General features: G+C 39.6%; 1 protein-coding gene across 5 annotated transcripts in view; it reads left to right on the forward strand.

The window, feature by feature from the left end:
• CCDC15 (coiled-coil domain containing 15) overlaps positions 1-17,481 on the forward strand; it is a 99,071-nt gene that overhangs the window by 20,693 nt on the left and 60,897 nt on the right. For 3 of the 5 annotated variants that reach the window (XM_066366473.1, XM_066366472.1, XM_066366469.1), the window contains exons 5-8: positions 5,228-5,341; positions 12,593-12,715; positions 12,972-13,550; positions 14,461-14,583. In XM_066366473.1, the coding sequence (XP_066222570.1) occupies positions 5,228-5,341; positions 12,593-12,715; positions 12,972-13,550; positions 14,461-14,583 (939 nt within the window). The remainder of the gene's footprint in view (positions 1-5,227; positions 5,342-12,592; positions 12,716-12,971; positions 13,551-14,460; positions 14,584-17,481) is intronic. The other 2 variants (XM_066366471.1, XM_066366470.1) reach the window with 2 other exon arrangements.

Raw genomic sequence — 17,481 nt, forward strand, 5'->3', positions numbered from 1 at the left:
ATCTCTCCACTCCTCACAGCGGAAGACCCAGTCACTCTGGGCTTCTTTCTATCTCTGGAGACAGAGAGAGAAAAAAACCCCAGACAGTCAGGGCCTCTCTCCTCTCCAGAGCTGACCACGAGTGTGTCTTATCTTCTGCCCCCCTTCTCAACCCTTCCCACCTGTAGTTCATTGGGTGTGCAGATCTTTTAGGCAAGTCTGTGAGCCCAGATGGGATTCCTTCACTGAGTTATAGCTGTTCAAATTGTTGAAATTTTAAGGGGAGAGATGAAGGGTTATCTCTTAGGCCCCCATTACTCTAATGTCATCTCATTTATTCTCTTTATAATGCAAAATTTCCAGCTTTTTCAAACTGGGAAATAACAATTAATTTTGGTAGTTAAGTAAAGGTTTAAGAGATGTGAAATAACCTGCTAAGGATTGTGTTTGTGTCATCTATCATTGAAAAAAAAGCAGTGTTTCAGTGAGGCATTTAAGTGTACATTTATTTTAAGAATATGCATTGGGTAATAAAGACAGTGTCACAAACTCACACGAGTCTTCACTCTCCTAGGTAGTCTGTGGACAGGGAGTTTTTCTGGATCTTAGGTAGCTGCAATGATCCCAACAGCATGAGATCTTTGACTTTCACACTACTGTTTGATCATTAATCAGATTGATTCACTTGTTCTCTTAGGGTGACCAGCCTTCCAAATTTGCCTGAGATTGAGGGGTTTCCCAGGGGTTTCAGTGCTAAACCTGGTAGAGTTCCCAGCAAATGGGGAAAATTCGTCCCCCTGTCTCTTCATACGTGCTTCTCTTATTTACTGATTTTCCCACTATTAACTGGTATTGACATCATCACAGCTTCAAAATTTTGCCATGCTGGAGGTTTCTTTAGCCTTGTTTTTACAGCTTAGGACCTTTAAAGTTTAGGTCCTATCTCTGACTACTTCCTAGTTCATTTAGTAAGATAAGGAACCTTTTTTGGCCTGGCCTGCCTTTCTGTATTAGATTACTAGCTAGCCTATAGCTTGGTATGCCTACTTAATGGTAAAAGAAAGCTAGTGCAATTGATGTATTGCATTAAGGTTCATGGGCTATAATTAGGGACTCATAGCGGTTGAAGTTTTAATTTTATGGTATTTTTGTGGCCATTGAAATTTGAATACATTTAAAAATCAGTCTGCTATCATTTGCAAATAAACTGTATCATACTTGGGGTATAATTTTGGGTAGATTTTGATGGCATTAACATAAATTTTAAATTGACATTAGGCCTACATAGCAGTAGAGTAAGTGAAATTCTATAAATGTAAGGATTATCTATACCTTTTTTCTCATGACCTACATAGTATCACTACACTGATTCATTTATATAGTTACATATAAGTTCTTTTTTTATATTTCTTAATTGTCTAAAAATATTACATGAACAAATTAAAGAGAATTGAAGAAAATATGATCTGTGAATGGGGAACAATACCATAGATATGTAATCTATGTATTTGTCAAATTGCACCCTACATACTTGAAGTTTTTTTTGTTTTTTTTTTTCAGAGACAGAGAGAGAGTCAGAGAGAGGGATAGATAGGGACAGACAGGAACGCAGAGAGATGAGAAGCATCAATTATCAGTTTTTCGTTGCGACGACTTAGTTGTTCATTGATTGCTTTCTCATATGTGCCTTGACCGTGGGGCTACAGCAGACCTAGTGACCCCTTGCTTGAGCCAGCGACCTTGGGTCCAAGCTGGTGAGCTTTGCTCAAACCAGATGAGCCCGTGCTCAAGCTGGCGACCTCAGGGTTTCGATCCTGGATCCTCTGCATCCCAGTCCAATGCTCTATCCACTGCACCACCGCCTGGTCAGGCCATACTTGAAGTTTTAAATTTTGTCTTACTGTATGATCATTGTTTGCTTTAGATTTAAGCCTCAAAATTAATTAATTAAGTGAGAGATGGGGAAGCAGAGAAGACAGACTTCCTGCTTGTGCCCGACTGGGATCCACCTGGCAAGCCCCCTACAGGGCGATGCTCTGCCCATCTGGGGCTGGTTTTCTGTTGCTTAGTAACTGAGCTATTTCAGCACCTGGGGCGAGGCCATGGAGCCATCCTAGTGCCTGGGGCTAACTTGCTCAAACCAATCTAGGGATGGCTGTAGGAGGGGAAGAGAGAGAGAGAGAGAAAGAAAGAGAAAAAGAGAACATGGTTGCTTTTCCTGTGTGTCCTGACTGGGAATCAAACCTGGGACTTCCACATGCTGGGCTCTACCACTGTGCCAACTGGCCAGGGCCTCAAAATTTATTTATATAGTACATTTTTATTTTATCAGTCAGAAATTCTTTTGCTTATTGATAGTTATATTTACTGAGTTTTCTATATAATTATGAATAACTCATTTTCATCAGGGAATTTTTAAGTCTTGGATAAAGATTCAATGCCAGTCTTATTATTAATGTTAACTGTGGTCCTTGTATTAATTTTCAGTGACTGCTGTAACAAATTATCTCACACTAAGTGGCTTCAAATGACAGAAATTTATTTTCTCACAATTCTGGAGGCCAGAAGTCCAAATCAGTTTCATTGAGCCAAAATCAAGATGTCAGCATGGTTCTGCTTCTTCCATGGAATCTAGGGAGAAATTTGTTCCTTGACTCTAACAGCTTTTGATATCTGTTGGCATTCTTTTGTTTGAGGCCATATCATACCAATCTCTGCCTCTGTCTTCATTCACATCACCCTCTCCTCTTCTGTTTGTCAAAAATTTCTCTACCTCTTATAAGGATATTTGTGATGACATATAGGGCCCATCTGAATAATCTAGTATTATTTCCTCATCTTGATATCTTTAACTTAATCACATCAGCAAAGACCCCTTTTCCATATAAAGACACATTTAAAGGCTTCAGGGATTAGGACCAGTTTTCTTTGGGTAGCCATTGTTCAGCCCTCATAGCAGGTGATCAGAAGGGCCTTTGGGTTGAGGTTTGATGAAGGGTTTTGGTAATGACAGAGAAACAGAATGAATATAATGTACATTCCAACTTCTGGACCAGTTGAAATTCCTGCTTAAGAGACTGAAATCAACCTGTGACTCTAATTTATGGTTTAGGTTAATGGGAAATGAAAATTATGTACCCTAATTTAAATCTGTTACATTATGCAGCACAATAACATGCATCATACTTGGCAAAGAGTAAAAACAGGCATGTTCATGGTTTAGAATTTTTTCATAATCTCAACTGAACATATATCTCTTTTTGCATTGTAAGTATCTCCATCGTGACCCCTTTAGCCACTGTGTGCTAACCAAATGTAGAAATCTTCATCTTAGGAGAATTAAGGATGATGTTTTAAGCTGATTTCTCTGGCTGGAGCTATAGACCTTATGGAAGCAAGGACAAAATAGAAGTGATATGCTGTAAGGAAATTGGGCTGGTAGTAAGAAAGTATTTTTTATCCCTTGCTCACTATTAGTAAAAATCACAAAGTATTTATTTATTTTTTGTATCTGTAAATCACAGTCATGATTTCCCTTCAAGGGAGAATTAATCTCATTAAACTTTCACTGTTTGGGTTACTAACCTTTCCCACACTTTGCTTATTTTACCATAAAAATAATTAAAATGATAAATTTATAAAAATACCCATATATTGCAAAATTCCATGATATAGCGAAAAATCTGCGATACAAAATTAGATATATACAATTTAAAAATCCACGATACGGTGAGACCGTGAAAAGTGAACCACGATATGGCAAGGGACAACCGTACCTTTTTTCCATATGATATAGCACTCAGCCTAAAAAATATGGGACTTTGTTGAGTTTTGTATTTCCTTAAAAGACCATTCTCTACAGACTTGTGAAATACAAAGTACACTGTGCTTTTCTGAAAAAAGAAATTAAAATAGGTGCTTACTGGAATTATTAGGTACAGATTAGGAGTGAACGCAAAGTTTAATATCAATACGCATTGGTACTGTTGAGGTTGTTTGAGTTTGTGTTCTCAGTTAACTTAAGAAAAGACTTCCTAGAAGAAGGGAGATTTGAGAAAAGACTTTAGCTACAGTTTTTGTTTTGTTTTTTACTTTTCCAAGTGAGAGGGGGGAAGATAGAGAGGTAGACTCCCGCATGCTCCCTGACCAGGATCCACCTTGCAACCCCATCTGGGACCATGCTCACAAGGGAGCTATTTTTTTAGTGCCTGAGGCATAGGCTCCATGGAGCTGTCCTCAGCACCTGGGGCTGCTGTGCTTGAACCAATCTAGCCGTTGCTGCAGGAGGGGAAGAAAGAGAGGGGGAGGAGGAGAAGGGATTGATCACCATATGGTCACCTCTCCTGTGTGCCCAGGAATCAAAACTGGGTCATCCACACACCAGGCCGATGTTCTGCCACTGAGCCAACCAGCTAGGGTCTACAGTTTTCAAATGTGGAAGTGAAAAAGGGGTTCATGTAAATAGGAAGAAAGGCTTTTAGTAGGACTAGGAATACAGACGTCTTGCAAGGAGTGATAAAAGGTAATTAGGCATGCAAGGACCAGTTGAAGAAATAATTCCTCATTGAGAAGATGAATAGAAGGTAAGGAATATGTCTATTTAATAATTTCTAACTGTGTTAATTAAAACATTTAGGTTCTGATATTCATGTGTACATAGTATAAAACAAATTATTAAAAAACAGCCTTGGCGGGATGGCTCGGTGGTAGAGCGTCAGCCTCATGTGTGGAAATCCCAGGTTCGATTCCCAGTCAGGGCACACAGGAGAAGCAACCATCTGCTTTTCCACTCCCCCCTTCTCTCTCTCTCTTCCCTTCCCACAGCCATGGTTCGAGCACATTAGCTCTGGGCACTGAGGATGACTCCATGGTCTCACCTCAGGCACTGAAATAGCTCCATTCAGAGCAGCGAGCAGCAGCCCTCGATGGGCAGAGCATCGCCCCCTAGTGGGCTTGCTGGGTAGAATTCTGTCCGGGTGCTTACGGGACTCTGTAGATCTGCCTCCCTGCCTCTCACTTAATTAAAAAAAAAAAGAAAAGAAAAAGAAATACAGTACAGTCTCTTAGTATAATAAAAATAATGTAGAAGCACTGTCAGCAGATCACAGTCTCCTTTGCAAGTAATCCTCTTGTTTTAGGTCTGGCATTTTTTAATAATAGGGGCCTATTTTCCTGTTGGAACACTTTAGTGAATTGGGTATTAAGACTATCCTGTTTTTGTTTACTTTTCCCCCCCTTTCCCTGACAGCTTAGTCAAACCATGAAACTGGCACGTCACCGGCTGGCATCCTTTAAAACTGTGAGTCACGAAAAGGCATCAGTGTCTCTGGATGATATAAGAAAAAGTTTTCTCACCCAGGAGGTAAATTAATTTTTAATAAATTATTTTTAAAAATAGAGGTAGAAATACAGATAAAGATTTATTTATCTCATCTGAACATTATCAAGAACTATAATATAATTTGAAATAACCTTAAATATCCAATAGTAGAGAATGCTTAAAAAATTATGATATATGTAGCCTGACTGGTCATGGTGTAGATAGAGCTTGAACCTGGAATGCTGAGGTCACCAGTTTGAATCTTGAGGTTGCTGGCTTGAGTGTGGGCTTCCTGGCTTGAGTGCGGGCTTGCCAGTTTGAGCGCAGGATCACTGGCTTGAGTGTGGGATCGTGGACACAACCTCAAGGTCACCAACTTGAGCCCAGAGGTTGCTGGCTTGAAGCCCAAGTTCCCTGGCTTGAATAAGAGGTAGCTGGCTCAGCTTGAGGCCAAGGTCGCTGGTCCAGCCCCCACTCAAGGCACATAGAGGAAGCAATCAATGCGAAATTAAAGTGAAGTAACAACTTAATGTTTTTTTCCTCTTTCTCTCTCTCTCTTAAAAAAAAAAAAAAAAAGATGTTTATCTCTCTCTTTCTGAAATCAATCAGTAATTAAAACTTTAAAAATATTTATGATAGGCCCTGGACAGTGAGCTCAGTCGGTTAAAAGCATCATCCTGAAACAACAAATAGATGTTCCTGTCTCTCCTTCCCTGACTCTCTCTTCTCAAAAAGAAAGGAAAAATATATATATATATATATTATGTGATATAGCTATATGTAGTCATTCTAAGAAATATGCTTTTGCCTGACCAGGTGGTGGCGCAGTGGATAGAGCGTCGGACTGGGATGCAGAGGACCCAGGTTCGAGACCCCAAGGTTGCCAGCTTGAGCACAGGCTCATCTTGTTTGAGCAAAAAGCTCACCAGCTTGGACCCAAGGTCGCTGGCTCGAGCGGTTACTCGGTCTGCTGAAGGCCCGCGGTCAAGGCACATATAAGAAAGCAATCAATGGCCCTGGCCGGTTGGCTCAGCGGTAGAGCGTCGGCCTGGCGTGCGGGGGACCCGGGTTCGATTCCTGGCCAGGGCACATAGGAGAAGCGCCCATTTGCTTCTCCACCCCCACCCCCTCCTTCCTCTCTGTCTCTCTCTTCCCCTCCCGCAGCCAAGGCTCCATTGGAGCAAAGATGGCCCGGGCGCTGGGGATGGCTCCTTGGCCTCTGCCCCAGGCGCTAGAGTGACTCTGGTCACGGCAGAGCGGCGCCCCAGAGGGGCAGAGCATCGCCCCCTGGTGGGCAGAGCGTCTCCCCTGGTGGGCGTGCCAGGTGGATCCCGATCGGGCGCATGCGGGAGTCTGTCTGACTGTCTCTCCCCGTTTCCAGCTTCAGAAAAAAATACAAAAAAAACCCAAAAAAACAAAAAAAAGAAAGCAATCAATGAACAACTAAGGTGTCACAATACGCAATGAAAAACTAATGATTGATGCTTCTCATCTCTCTGTTTCTGTCTGTCTGTCCCTGTCTATCCTTCTCTCTGACTCTCTCTCTGTCTCTGTAAAAAAAAAAAAAAAAAGAAATATGCTTTCAAAGAACATCTGAAGACAAATGAATTGTGTTATAAAGTTCAGTGAAAAAAGGATACAAAATTATATACGATATAATCTCAACTTATTTTTTTTTTTTTGCTTTGAGAGAGAGACAGGAAGGGAGAGAGATGGAGGGAAGAGAGAAAGAAGCATCAACTTGTAGTTGCTTCACTTTAGTTGTTCATTGATTACTTCTCATACGTGCCTTGACCTGAGGGCTCAAGCAGAGCCAGTGACTCCTTGCTCAAGTCAGTGAACTTGGGATCATGTTGATGATCCTGTACTCAACCCAGCAACCCGGTGCTCAAGCTGGTGAATTTAGGGTTTTGAACTGGGGCCCTCAGTTTTCCGGGTTGATGCTCTATCCACTGCTCCACCCCTAGTCAGGGGAATATAATCTCAATTTAAAAAATTAATTCAACAAATATTTATGGAAAACCTGCAGTTGCCAAGGCATTGTTTTAGGAGCAGGATTTACAGTGATGAAAAGATAGACAAAGATCCCTTAAGGAGCTTCTGTGGTACTAGGGAGGCATATAAAAATAAACAAGCAAATAGGTATCTGTTATATACTATATAATGATAAGTGCTATAAAAAAACCCCAAAATACATAAAAAGATGGGGAGAGAATGTTATGTGAATAGACAAAAGCCTAGAAAGAAGTTGACCAGGAAGTCTTAATACTGGTTTATTTCTGGGTAGTATTATAACAGGTGATTTTTATTTTCTTCCCTTGGTTTTCTTTACTTTAAAATTTTTCTATAGCAGCCCAACCTGTGGTGGTGCACTGGGTAAAGTGTCAATCTGCAATGCTGAGGTCCCTGATTCAAAACCCAGACCTTAAACGTGAGAAGCAACTACTATGAGTTGATGCTTCCCGCTCCTTCTCCACCTTTCTTTCTCTCTCCTCTCTCTAAAATAAATCAATAAAAATAAATAAAATAAATTTTTTTTTTTTTTTTTTGCATTTTTCCGAAGCTGGAAATGGGGAGGCAGTCAGACAGACTCCCGCATGCGCCCGACCGGGATCCACCTGGCACGCCCACCAGGGGGCGATGCTCTGCCCCTCTGGGGCATCGCTCTGTTGCATCCAGAGCCATCCTATCGCCTGAGGCAGAGGCCACAGAGCTATCCTCAGTACCTGAGCCATCTTTGCTCCAATGGAGCCTTGGCTGCAGGAGGGGAAGAGAGAGACAGAGAGGAAGGAGAGGGGGAGGGGTGGAGAAGCAGATGGGTGCTTCTCCTGTGTGCCCTGGCCGGGAATCGAACCCGGGACTCCTGCACGCCAGGCCGATGCTCCACCACTGAGCCAACCGGCCAGGGCCTAAAATAATTTTTATAGTGTATATTTTGCTTTCTAATTAGGAAAAAATACCATTAAAGAAAATATTGTGTTGATTCAAAAGATAAGGTAAAAGTAAACAATTAGAACCCAAATGTAGAGCTAGGCTTCAAAGAATATTTAAGGCTATATTTGTAAAATAACATTGTTTTGGTTCCTACTTATTTCAGTGTTCACAAATTTGGATGCTAAACTCATGTACTTTACTGTGTTTACTTTATTTGAGGATTAATTTCAAGTTTTGATAAGCAGCATCTAAAAAAATGGACCATTAGGCTGTTTTACTCTATTTTTTTTGCCATCATTAACTCGGTCTTATTTAGGTCTTTCTCAGTAAGTATCTCAACATAGCAGTCAAAAACATTTCTCTTATGTTTCTAGTTGGTAGAGTACTAAACTATAATGTCTCCTTCTCCAGTGCTAATTGAGAAGTTTGTAGTTAACTATAAAAGTACAAAGTGGGCGTGGCATGAGTATGTGTTCATATATGGCATTTTATCTTGGATGCTTTCAGAATGGTTACCCTTTTCTAGCATTGCCTTATTGTGACAGAAGGTGGAGTTTCTTTTGTATCTAAATTCTTTTCAGTGGCTTGGTATCTTGACAGTTTTCATACCTAACCCGGATTTGGCTATACTACTGACTCAGGGTACCATAAGAATGAGGTGATTGGACACATTCTAATAAACCAGAAAAAAAATGTTATCAGATTCTAGAGACTGATATTTTATATTTGTGGAAGGAACATGTTTCAAACAGCTCAATTGTTTTTCCATGGAGTACTGTTCACGGGTCTGACTGAAATAATTATCCAATAAAAGGGAGAAAGATTAAATCTGAGATAACATCCTTGAATAAACCAGTTTTATGCATCAAATGTGCCATTTAAGTATAATACATTATTATAACAATGATGATTTTAAAGAATCATTTTGACTCCAAAGAATGCATGTATATTTTTCAGGTTTAATTTTAGAAACAAATCTCCATTTAATTGAGAATGATTGAGAAATTAATAAAGTTTTTTTAAGTTTTCTGCCTCCTCAGTTGTCTGAAGTGGGAAACTTCCAGTCAGAAAGGCAAACAATTTATAACCTATTTGAACTCTGATTTCATTTCCTTGTTAGACTTACTTTTACTGACATTAGAATCTGTCTGGTTGTTATTGTTGTTCCAGATTTGGAGATATAAATAGAAGATATACTTGTTTGCCCACTGTCAGGTCACCAAGACAAAAGTCATAAGCCTTTCAAAATTGTTCCTGGCTAGTATAGGAGCAAATTGTCATTTATAAGTTTAGTGTTTCTCCTACCAGCATGTTTCACTCCATTTGTTTGATGTGTGAATGACTTGTTTGTACATTTCCTTTATTATATATTAGACTACCATAACCTGCTAAGATCACTTCAGATCTTTCACAAAAGCTCAACTTATTCTCATCAGTAAGTTTTCTCTAGACTGTATTGCTTTCTTTAGACCATTTATATTTGTATTGATTTTTTTTTTTCTGGAAAGCACTTCGTAGGAAATCAGAATCCATCAGGATAGGCCCTGGCCGGTTGGCTCAGCGGTGGAGCGTCGGCCTGGCATGCGGGGGACCCGGGTTTGATTCCCGGCCAGGGCACATAGGAGAAGCGCCCATTTGCTTCTCCACCCCCCCTTCCTCTCTGTCTCTCTCTTCCCCTCCTGCAGCCAAGGCTCCATTGGAGCAAAGATGGCCCGGGCGCTGGGGATGGCTCCTTGGCCTCTGCCCCAGGCGCTAGAGTGGCTCTGGTCTCGGCAGAGCGATGCCCCGGAGGGGCAGAGCATTGCCCCCTGGTGGGCAGAGCCTCGCCCCTGGTGGGCGTGCCAGGTGGATCCCGGTCAGGCGCATGCGGGAGTCTGTCTGACTGTCTCTCCCCGTTTCCAGCTTCAGAAAAATACAAAAAAAAAAAATAAAATAAAATAAAAAAATAAAAGAATCCATCAGGATAAATATAGGAACTAAATGAGAATTACCCTCTAAGAATTACCTTTATTAAGGTCTTTTAGATACTGCATACTACCAGAAATTTATGGAAAATCAGGTGGGGTAGTGTAAAGAGTAGAGGGAAAAAAAATAATGGCTTGTTAAAACTATCCAGAGCATTGAAGGATGGGGTTAAGGGTTAAGCTTATCACTTCTAGTATTGTTTGTTAACAGTTCTATTGAGATATTATTCACATACCAAACAGTTCACCATTTAAAATGTGTAATTCGTCCCTGGCCAGCTAGCTCAGCGGTAGAGCGTCGGCCCAGCGTGTGGAAGTCCCGGGTTCGATTCCCGGCCAGGGCACACACACAGGAGAAGCACCCATCTGCTTCTCTACCCTTCTCCCTCTGCTTTCTCTCTGTTTCTCTCTTCCTCTACCACAGCCAAGGCTCCATTGGAGCAAAGTCGGCCCTGGGCGCTGAGGACAGTTCCATGGCCTTTGCCTCAGGTGCTAGAATGGCTCCAGCTGCAACAAAGCAATGCCCCAGATGGGCAGAGCATCGCCCCCTGGTGACCATGCCGGGTGAATCCCGGTTGGGTACATGTGGAGTCTGTCTGGCTGCCTCCCCGCTTCTAACTTTGGAAAAATACAAAAAAATAAAATAAAAAAGTATAATTCATTGGTTTTTAGTATATTCATAGGGTTGTGCACTGTCACCACAATCTAACTGAGAACATACTCTTCACCCCTAAAAAAAACCCTGTACTCATTATCTGTCACTCTCAGTTCCCTTCCTAAGCACCCACTAATCTTTGTTTATAGATTTGCTTACTACAGTATTTCATATAAATGGAATCATAATACTGGCTTCTTTTACCTTGCATAGTATTTTCAAAGTTCATTCATGTTATAGCATATATAAATATTTCCTTTTTATTGCTGAGTAGTATTCCATTGTATGGCATTATCACATTTGGTATAGCTGTTCATTGGTTGATGGACATTAGGGTTGTTTCTACTTTTTGGCTTTTATGAATAATTGTGCTATGAGCAGTTGTATATACTTGTATGTACATTCATTTCTCTAGCAATAGAATTTCTGGATCTTGTCATAACATCATGTTTATTATTTTGAGGAACTGCCAAGCTGTTTCCCATCAGCAATACATAAGGCTTTCAGTTTCTTCACATCCTCTCAAATACTTGTTATTGTCCATCTTTTTACTTTTGTTTTTTAAAGTTGACTTTAAGAGGTGAAGGGAGAGAATGAGAGAGAAACATCAACTTGTTGTTCCACTTATTTATGCAATCATTGGTTGATTCTTGTATGTTCACTGATTGGGGATCAAACTTGAAACCTTGGCATAATGGATGATACTTTGTAACCAGCTGCTAACCCACCTACAGTGTTATTGTCCATTTTTTTGATTATAGCCATCCTAATGGGTGTGAAAGAAAGGTATCACATTGTACTTTTGATTTGTATTTTTCTAATGACTAATAATCTTGAGCATCATTTAAAATTTTTTTTTTTATTTAGTGAGAGGAGGGAAAGCAGAAACAGACCCCCACATGCACCCTGACACCCCGATGGCGATCCACCCGGCAAGCCCACTAGGGGTGATGCTCTGCCCATCTGGGGCCCTCAATTTATCTATTTTTTCTTTTGTTGCTTGTGCTTTTGGTGTATCAAATAAGCCATTCCTTAATCTGAGATCATGAAGATTTCCTCCTCTAGGTTCTAATAATTTATAGTTTTAGGTCTATATTTCATTGTGAGTTAATTATTCTATATGGTGTGAGGAATTATTCTAACTTTATTCTTTTGCATGTGGATCTGTAGTACTTGTCCCAGCACCACTTGTTGAAAAGATTATTCTTTCTCCACTTAATTTTCTTGACTCTCTTCTTGAAAATTAGTTGACTGTATTCCTGACCTGTGGTGGCGCAGTGGATAAAGTGTCGACTGGAATGCTGAGGTTGCTGGTTTGAAACCCTGAGCTTGCCTGGTCAAGGCACATATGGGAATTGATGATTCCTGTTCCTTCTCCCCCTTCTCTCTCTCTTCTCTCTAAAATGAAAAATTAAAATCTTTTTTTAAAAAGGAAAATTAGCTGATTATAAATGTATGAGTTTATTGTCTTCTGAGAGTCATGAAGATGGGGTCTTTCTATTTATTTTGATCTTTTTAAATTTATTTCAACAATGTTTTATAGTTTTCAGTGTACTTTCTTGTACTTTTTTTGTAAAGTTCTGTTTTTATATTTGACTCTACTGTCCTACTAAAATTATATTAGTAATGTGCTGAAGCCTAGGATTTAATTGCTATCACACTGTTTTTACCTGTAATAGATACATTTGGGGTCTTTTTATTGTTTGGGGGATTGAAAAAAGTTTTGTTTATATTTTTTAGGAACCTGACTTGGAGGAATCTTCATCTATTATGATAGACAAGAAAGAGAGAGAAAATTTGATTTGTTGGGACCAACAGGATCTCCTTTCTGAAGAGAATGACAAACCTTTCAGTAGAGTTCAGGTAAAGCAGAGTAAAAAGAGATAGTGTACTAGAAATAAAACTAATTATGACTTAGACTAGGGATGCCAGGACTGTGTACTACTGGTTTGGGATTGTAGATCTAGGTTAACTTGAGCGGAGACTGTAATTTCACATTTTATTTTAATAATTTGTTTGATTACCATATCCTTTTAAGATTATTTTAGGACTCTCATGGAAGACCTAGATTGTTGCTGCTGCCTGGCATTCTATATTTGATGTTTATGTTCACTTTTAGAAAGTACAGTTCAAAAACCCATTATTTGCTGTGATGGAAGAGGAGGAGGAGCTACAGAAGTTACATCTTCAGGGTGTTCAGAATATTCTGCCAGAAACTCAGGATTACCTTCCAGAAGCCCAAGGTGATCTGCTGGAAACTCAAGGTGATTTGACAGGAGTCCAGAGCATTGAACTGGCAGCTCAGAATATTGAGCCACATACCCAGGCTTTTGAGCTGGAAGGCCAAGCTGTTGAACCCAAAGCCCAGGTTGTTGAGACAAAAAATCAGGATGTTATGCTGGAAGCCCAGAGTACTGAACTAGAAGATGGAAATATGTTGGAAGTCCAGGATTTTCAATTCCCAAATCAGGCTTTGCTACCCAAACACCAGAATATTCTACCTACACGTCAGGACCAAAATTTTCTATGCGAAGACCAGCATGTTCTCCCCAAAGACCAGCATATTCTACTCAAATTTCAAGACCAGCATTTTCTACCCAGAGACCTGTGTGTTCTCACCAAAGATCAGTGTGTTTTCTCCAAAGAACAGAATACTCTGCCCAAATGTCAGGACCAGGATTTTCTACCCAGATATCAGGTAAAATAGAGTGGAAAAGAGATATATAGCAAGAAAAAATAAGCTGCTTAAGGTTTGGAGTGGGATTTGCAAGGACTACATTACAGCTGATTTGGAGATTCATAGTTGGAAAAAATAATTTCCTGGTTGATAAAAGAGTTTTTGTTAAGTCTTAAAGTAATATCAGTAGCATATTACCCCTATCTGAACAATTTACTTTTTAAAAAAATCTTCTTTATTAGGAAAACTATTTCTGGCAGCTGTCTGCTTTGACAGCTGAAAAATGGATAAAGGAGTGGCTTGCAAGTGTCCAACAATATCTTTTTACTCAGGTTCCAAGGCCAGCCCTCTACCAGAAATCAGACCAAAAGGGAAAGGAAAGAGATCAACAAGAAGTCAATTACTTGAGGATGTGGCTGGGCTTATGTGGAATAGAGTATAGTGTTTTGTTTGATTCCATAAGATGTCCAGTTATACTATGATCTCAGATAACTCCAGGATTTTCACTACAGCCTAAAGTATTATTTGTTAACCCATCTTTGTTAACTGAACAATTGATATTTTGTGTTTGTTCTTTTTTAGAAAGCAATTTAAAGCTGTCAGTATCAATTTTAATAGGTAGGAAAGGAAGAGAGGTCTTTCCTTTGAATGTCCATCAGGATCTTCCCCATAGGCATTAAGATCAGGCCTCCATCAAGGGCGAAGGAGAACAGGAGAAGAGAGCCCAGAAAGAACTGAGTTGTTTAGGTTGAGTTTGGACCTTGCAAAGCTTGTTCTCAGCTGGACTTTAGAACTGACAAAAAGTATGTTGTTCAGTTTTATCCCGTAGTATTTCACATTATTCTGACTTTAAAAAATTACTGTAGGGTTCTCAATATTCTATCACATTACTCGTACTAGATAATTTGCAGTTTGTATTTTTTTCTTTTAGAAACTATGCTTTAAGGAGCCATATTCTGATATGATGAGTGAGAAAGAGAGAGGTGACTTTGCTCTGGCAGGTTATCCGTCTCTGACTCCTCAACTCCAGGACCAGGCCATCGTCAGAGATCAGGTAAAGCAGAATAAGAGAGAGAGAAACAGGAAATAAAATGACTGGATTTTAGATGTTCTCAACAACTGGTTATGTGAAATGTAGAGTAAGGTGCGAAAGTCCCTGATCTCGTGAACTGTATCAGTCAAATCAGTTCTGTCATTCAGAAGGCTGATAAATCATGTTCTTATTCTTAATGTAGAATTAATTAGACTACTATTTTAATTTAATAGGATGACATTACAACTTTTGCTGAAGCCCATGGAATTACTTTGTGGTAATTGCCCCTACATGAATAATGTAGGAAGAAGTAGCAGATCCTAAATTACTTAAAATTTGAGGAGTTTGTTCATTTATTCTGTACATGGTTTGGGACTAAAAAGGTCTACAGAGTTGACCTAAAAGTGTAACATCTTGTTCAAATCAAAATGTATCAGAATATCTTAATCTGGTACCATTTTCCTGGAGTTCTCACTGAAGCCTACAATATTATTATGATTAGCATGTTTCCTGATTACTTCTCTGTTTTTGTTGTTCTTTAGAACATGTTTTTAAAGCAGTCATCATCTTTTTTTTTTTTTTTGGTACCTTTCTGAAGTTGGAAACGGAGAGGCAGTCAGACAGACTCCCGCATGCGCCTGACTGGGATCCACCTGGCATGCCCACCAGGGGGTGATGCTCTGCCCACCTAGGTCGTTGCTCTGTTGCAACCAGGGCCATTCTAGCGCCTGAGGCAGAGGCCACGGAGCCATCCTCAGCGCCCGGGTCAACTTTGCTCCAGTGGAGCCTTGGCTGCGGAAGGGGAAGAGAGAGACAGAGGAAGGAGAGGGGGAGGGGTGGAGAAGCAAATGGGTGCTTCTCCTGTGTGCCCTGGCTGGGAATCGAACTCGGGACTCCTGCATGCCAGGCCGACGCTCTACCGCTGAGCCAACCGGCCAAGGCAAAGCAGTCATCATCTTTTATGAGAGATGAGAGAGTGAGAGCTGCATGGCCTCTGGAGTGTTGTCATGTTGACTGTTGACTCTAAGACCAAGTCTTCCCTGGAGATCAGATAGAGCAGCATGTAGTGGGCTGACTGTCACTTTCCATGAGAATAACAGACGAAATTACTTAAGATTTGGGTTGCAACTTGTCAAACTAGCTTGTTTGTAGGATACATAGAATTAAGGCTTCTAGAGTTAGGCTAAGAATATAATCTTTTCAGTAATCTCAGAATGAGCCCATTCTAAAGACAGGTTAGAAAGCATACCTCTGTCATTTGAGTTAAACAAGAGACAGGTTTTATATAATATTGATTGGTTAACAGTAAATTGTTTTTTATTTTTATTTTTTTATTTTCCAAGATTAAAACACCTGGTTTATTGGGGGAAAATTCATAATAAAAACTGTAATGGCTTATTCAGCAATTTACAAAATAATAATTTGATATATCAAATGAATTGGTTTTCATTATGTAAGTACAAATGGTAAAATAATAATAATAATAACAATAATCCATGTGATATATCTTATATTCCCCATTCAGAGATCTCACATCCCTGAATTCTCCTGTTGTGGGTTTTACATCAGATATTTTAAATCAGTTTACTATGTAAAACCAGGTTTTTAACTTTAAGTTTTTGCTTTCGACAAGCTTAGTAAATTGTTTTTTAAAACTCAAGCTCTTTAGCATATTTATTTGGCCTTATATAAATACATTGTTTTATAAATACTGAAGGGCTTCTGCTCCTGGTCAACTGAAGCACTACCCCAAACCCAGGCATCCAGTTTGCAAACCAGTTATGATAAAGGATAAAACAAGCTGTTTGCTGCCTCCAAATGTCCCAAACTTTACCACCTCCTGTATTTATGCATGGAATTATTGGGGACACCAAGTAGGAGTACTTGTGGAAATGACACCAGCTTGTCTACTGGCTTTCCTCTGGGAAAATGTTAGAACATCATAAAAATATTGCCTGTTGCCTTATCTCCTTTCAGATGTATTGTTGAATAAAGAGTTTCCCCATGCAGGAAATGAAGTGACAGTAATCTGGAGTTTGCTTTAAAATACTCCAGGAAAAAAGTGAGAGAAAAGATAGATGAAACATTAAATATTGGTAATTGTTGAAGCTGGTGATGGGTATTTTGGGATTCATTATACTTTTATTTTCCCTACTTTGATGTGTGTTTGGAAATTTTACATTAAACATATACATGTACATCCCTAACTGTTAAATTATTCTACCTAGTATTATTATTCTGAGGTTGTCACTGAAGTCTACATTATTGTCACTATTTTTTCCTTTTTTTATAGAATGTATTGGGGTGACATGGGTTAACAAAAGTGAACAGGTTTCAGGTGTACACTGTATTGTGAGTTCACCACCCCAAGTCGAGTCTCTGTCCATCACCATTTATCCCCTCCATCATTTCCACTTAGACAATTAATTTTGCATTTTGTTGTTTCTTTAAAACAAGTGTATTGAGCAACCCTCATCTTTTGTGAAATGGAAGTTTGAAAGAAGGATTGCTTCTGGAGTGCCTTTGGCGTATTTCACCCAGTTCAAGACCTAGCCTCTCCCAGAGATTAAATAGAGCATGCTATAGTGAGGAGAAGGCAGCAAAGAGTAAATTACTTAGGTTTTGGCTCAATATTGACAGGGCAAGGTAGTAACTGCTTTAAGGGTTTAGTTTTAAGGTTAATAATATTGGACAAAGATATAATATTCTCTTGTTCTGTGATTTACTACACCATTCTGACCTATTAAAACTATTTCATGCCTTTTCATTGAAACTTTTACTGTTGCCCTGGCATGATGCTCCTGTTTGGAAAATTGATGTTTAATGTTTATGTTGTCTTTTAGCACAGGAATTTTGAGCAGGCCTCACATAGCATGGTAGTTAGGACATGTAGAAGGGAGTTATTTCTGGAGTGCCATG

This window comes from Saccopteryx leptura, chromosome 2 (genome assembly GCF_036850995.1).
Source record: "Saccopteryx leptura isolate mSacLep1 chromosome 2, mSacLep1_pri_phased_curated, whole genome shotgun sequence".
In the NCBI taxonomy this organism is placed as follows: Eukaryota; Metazoa; Chordata; class Mammalia; order Chiroptera; family Emballonuridae; genus Saccopteryx; species Saccopteryx leptura.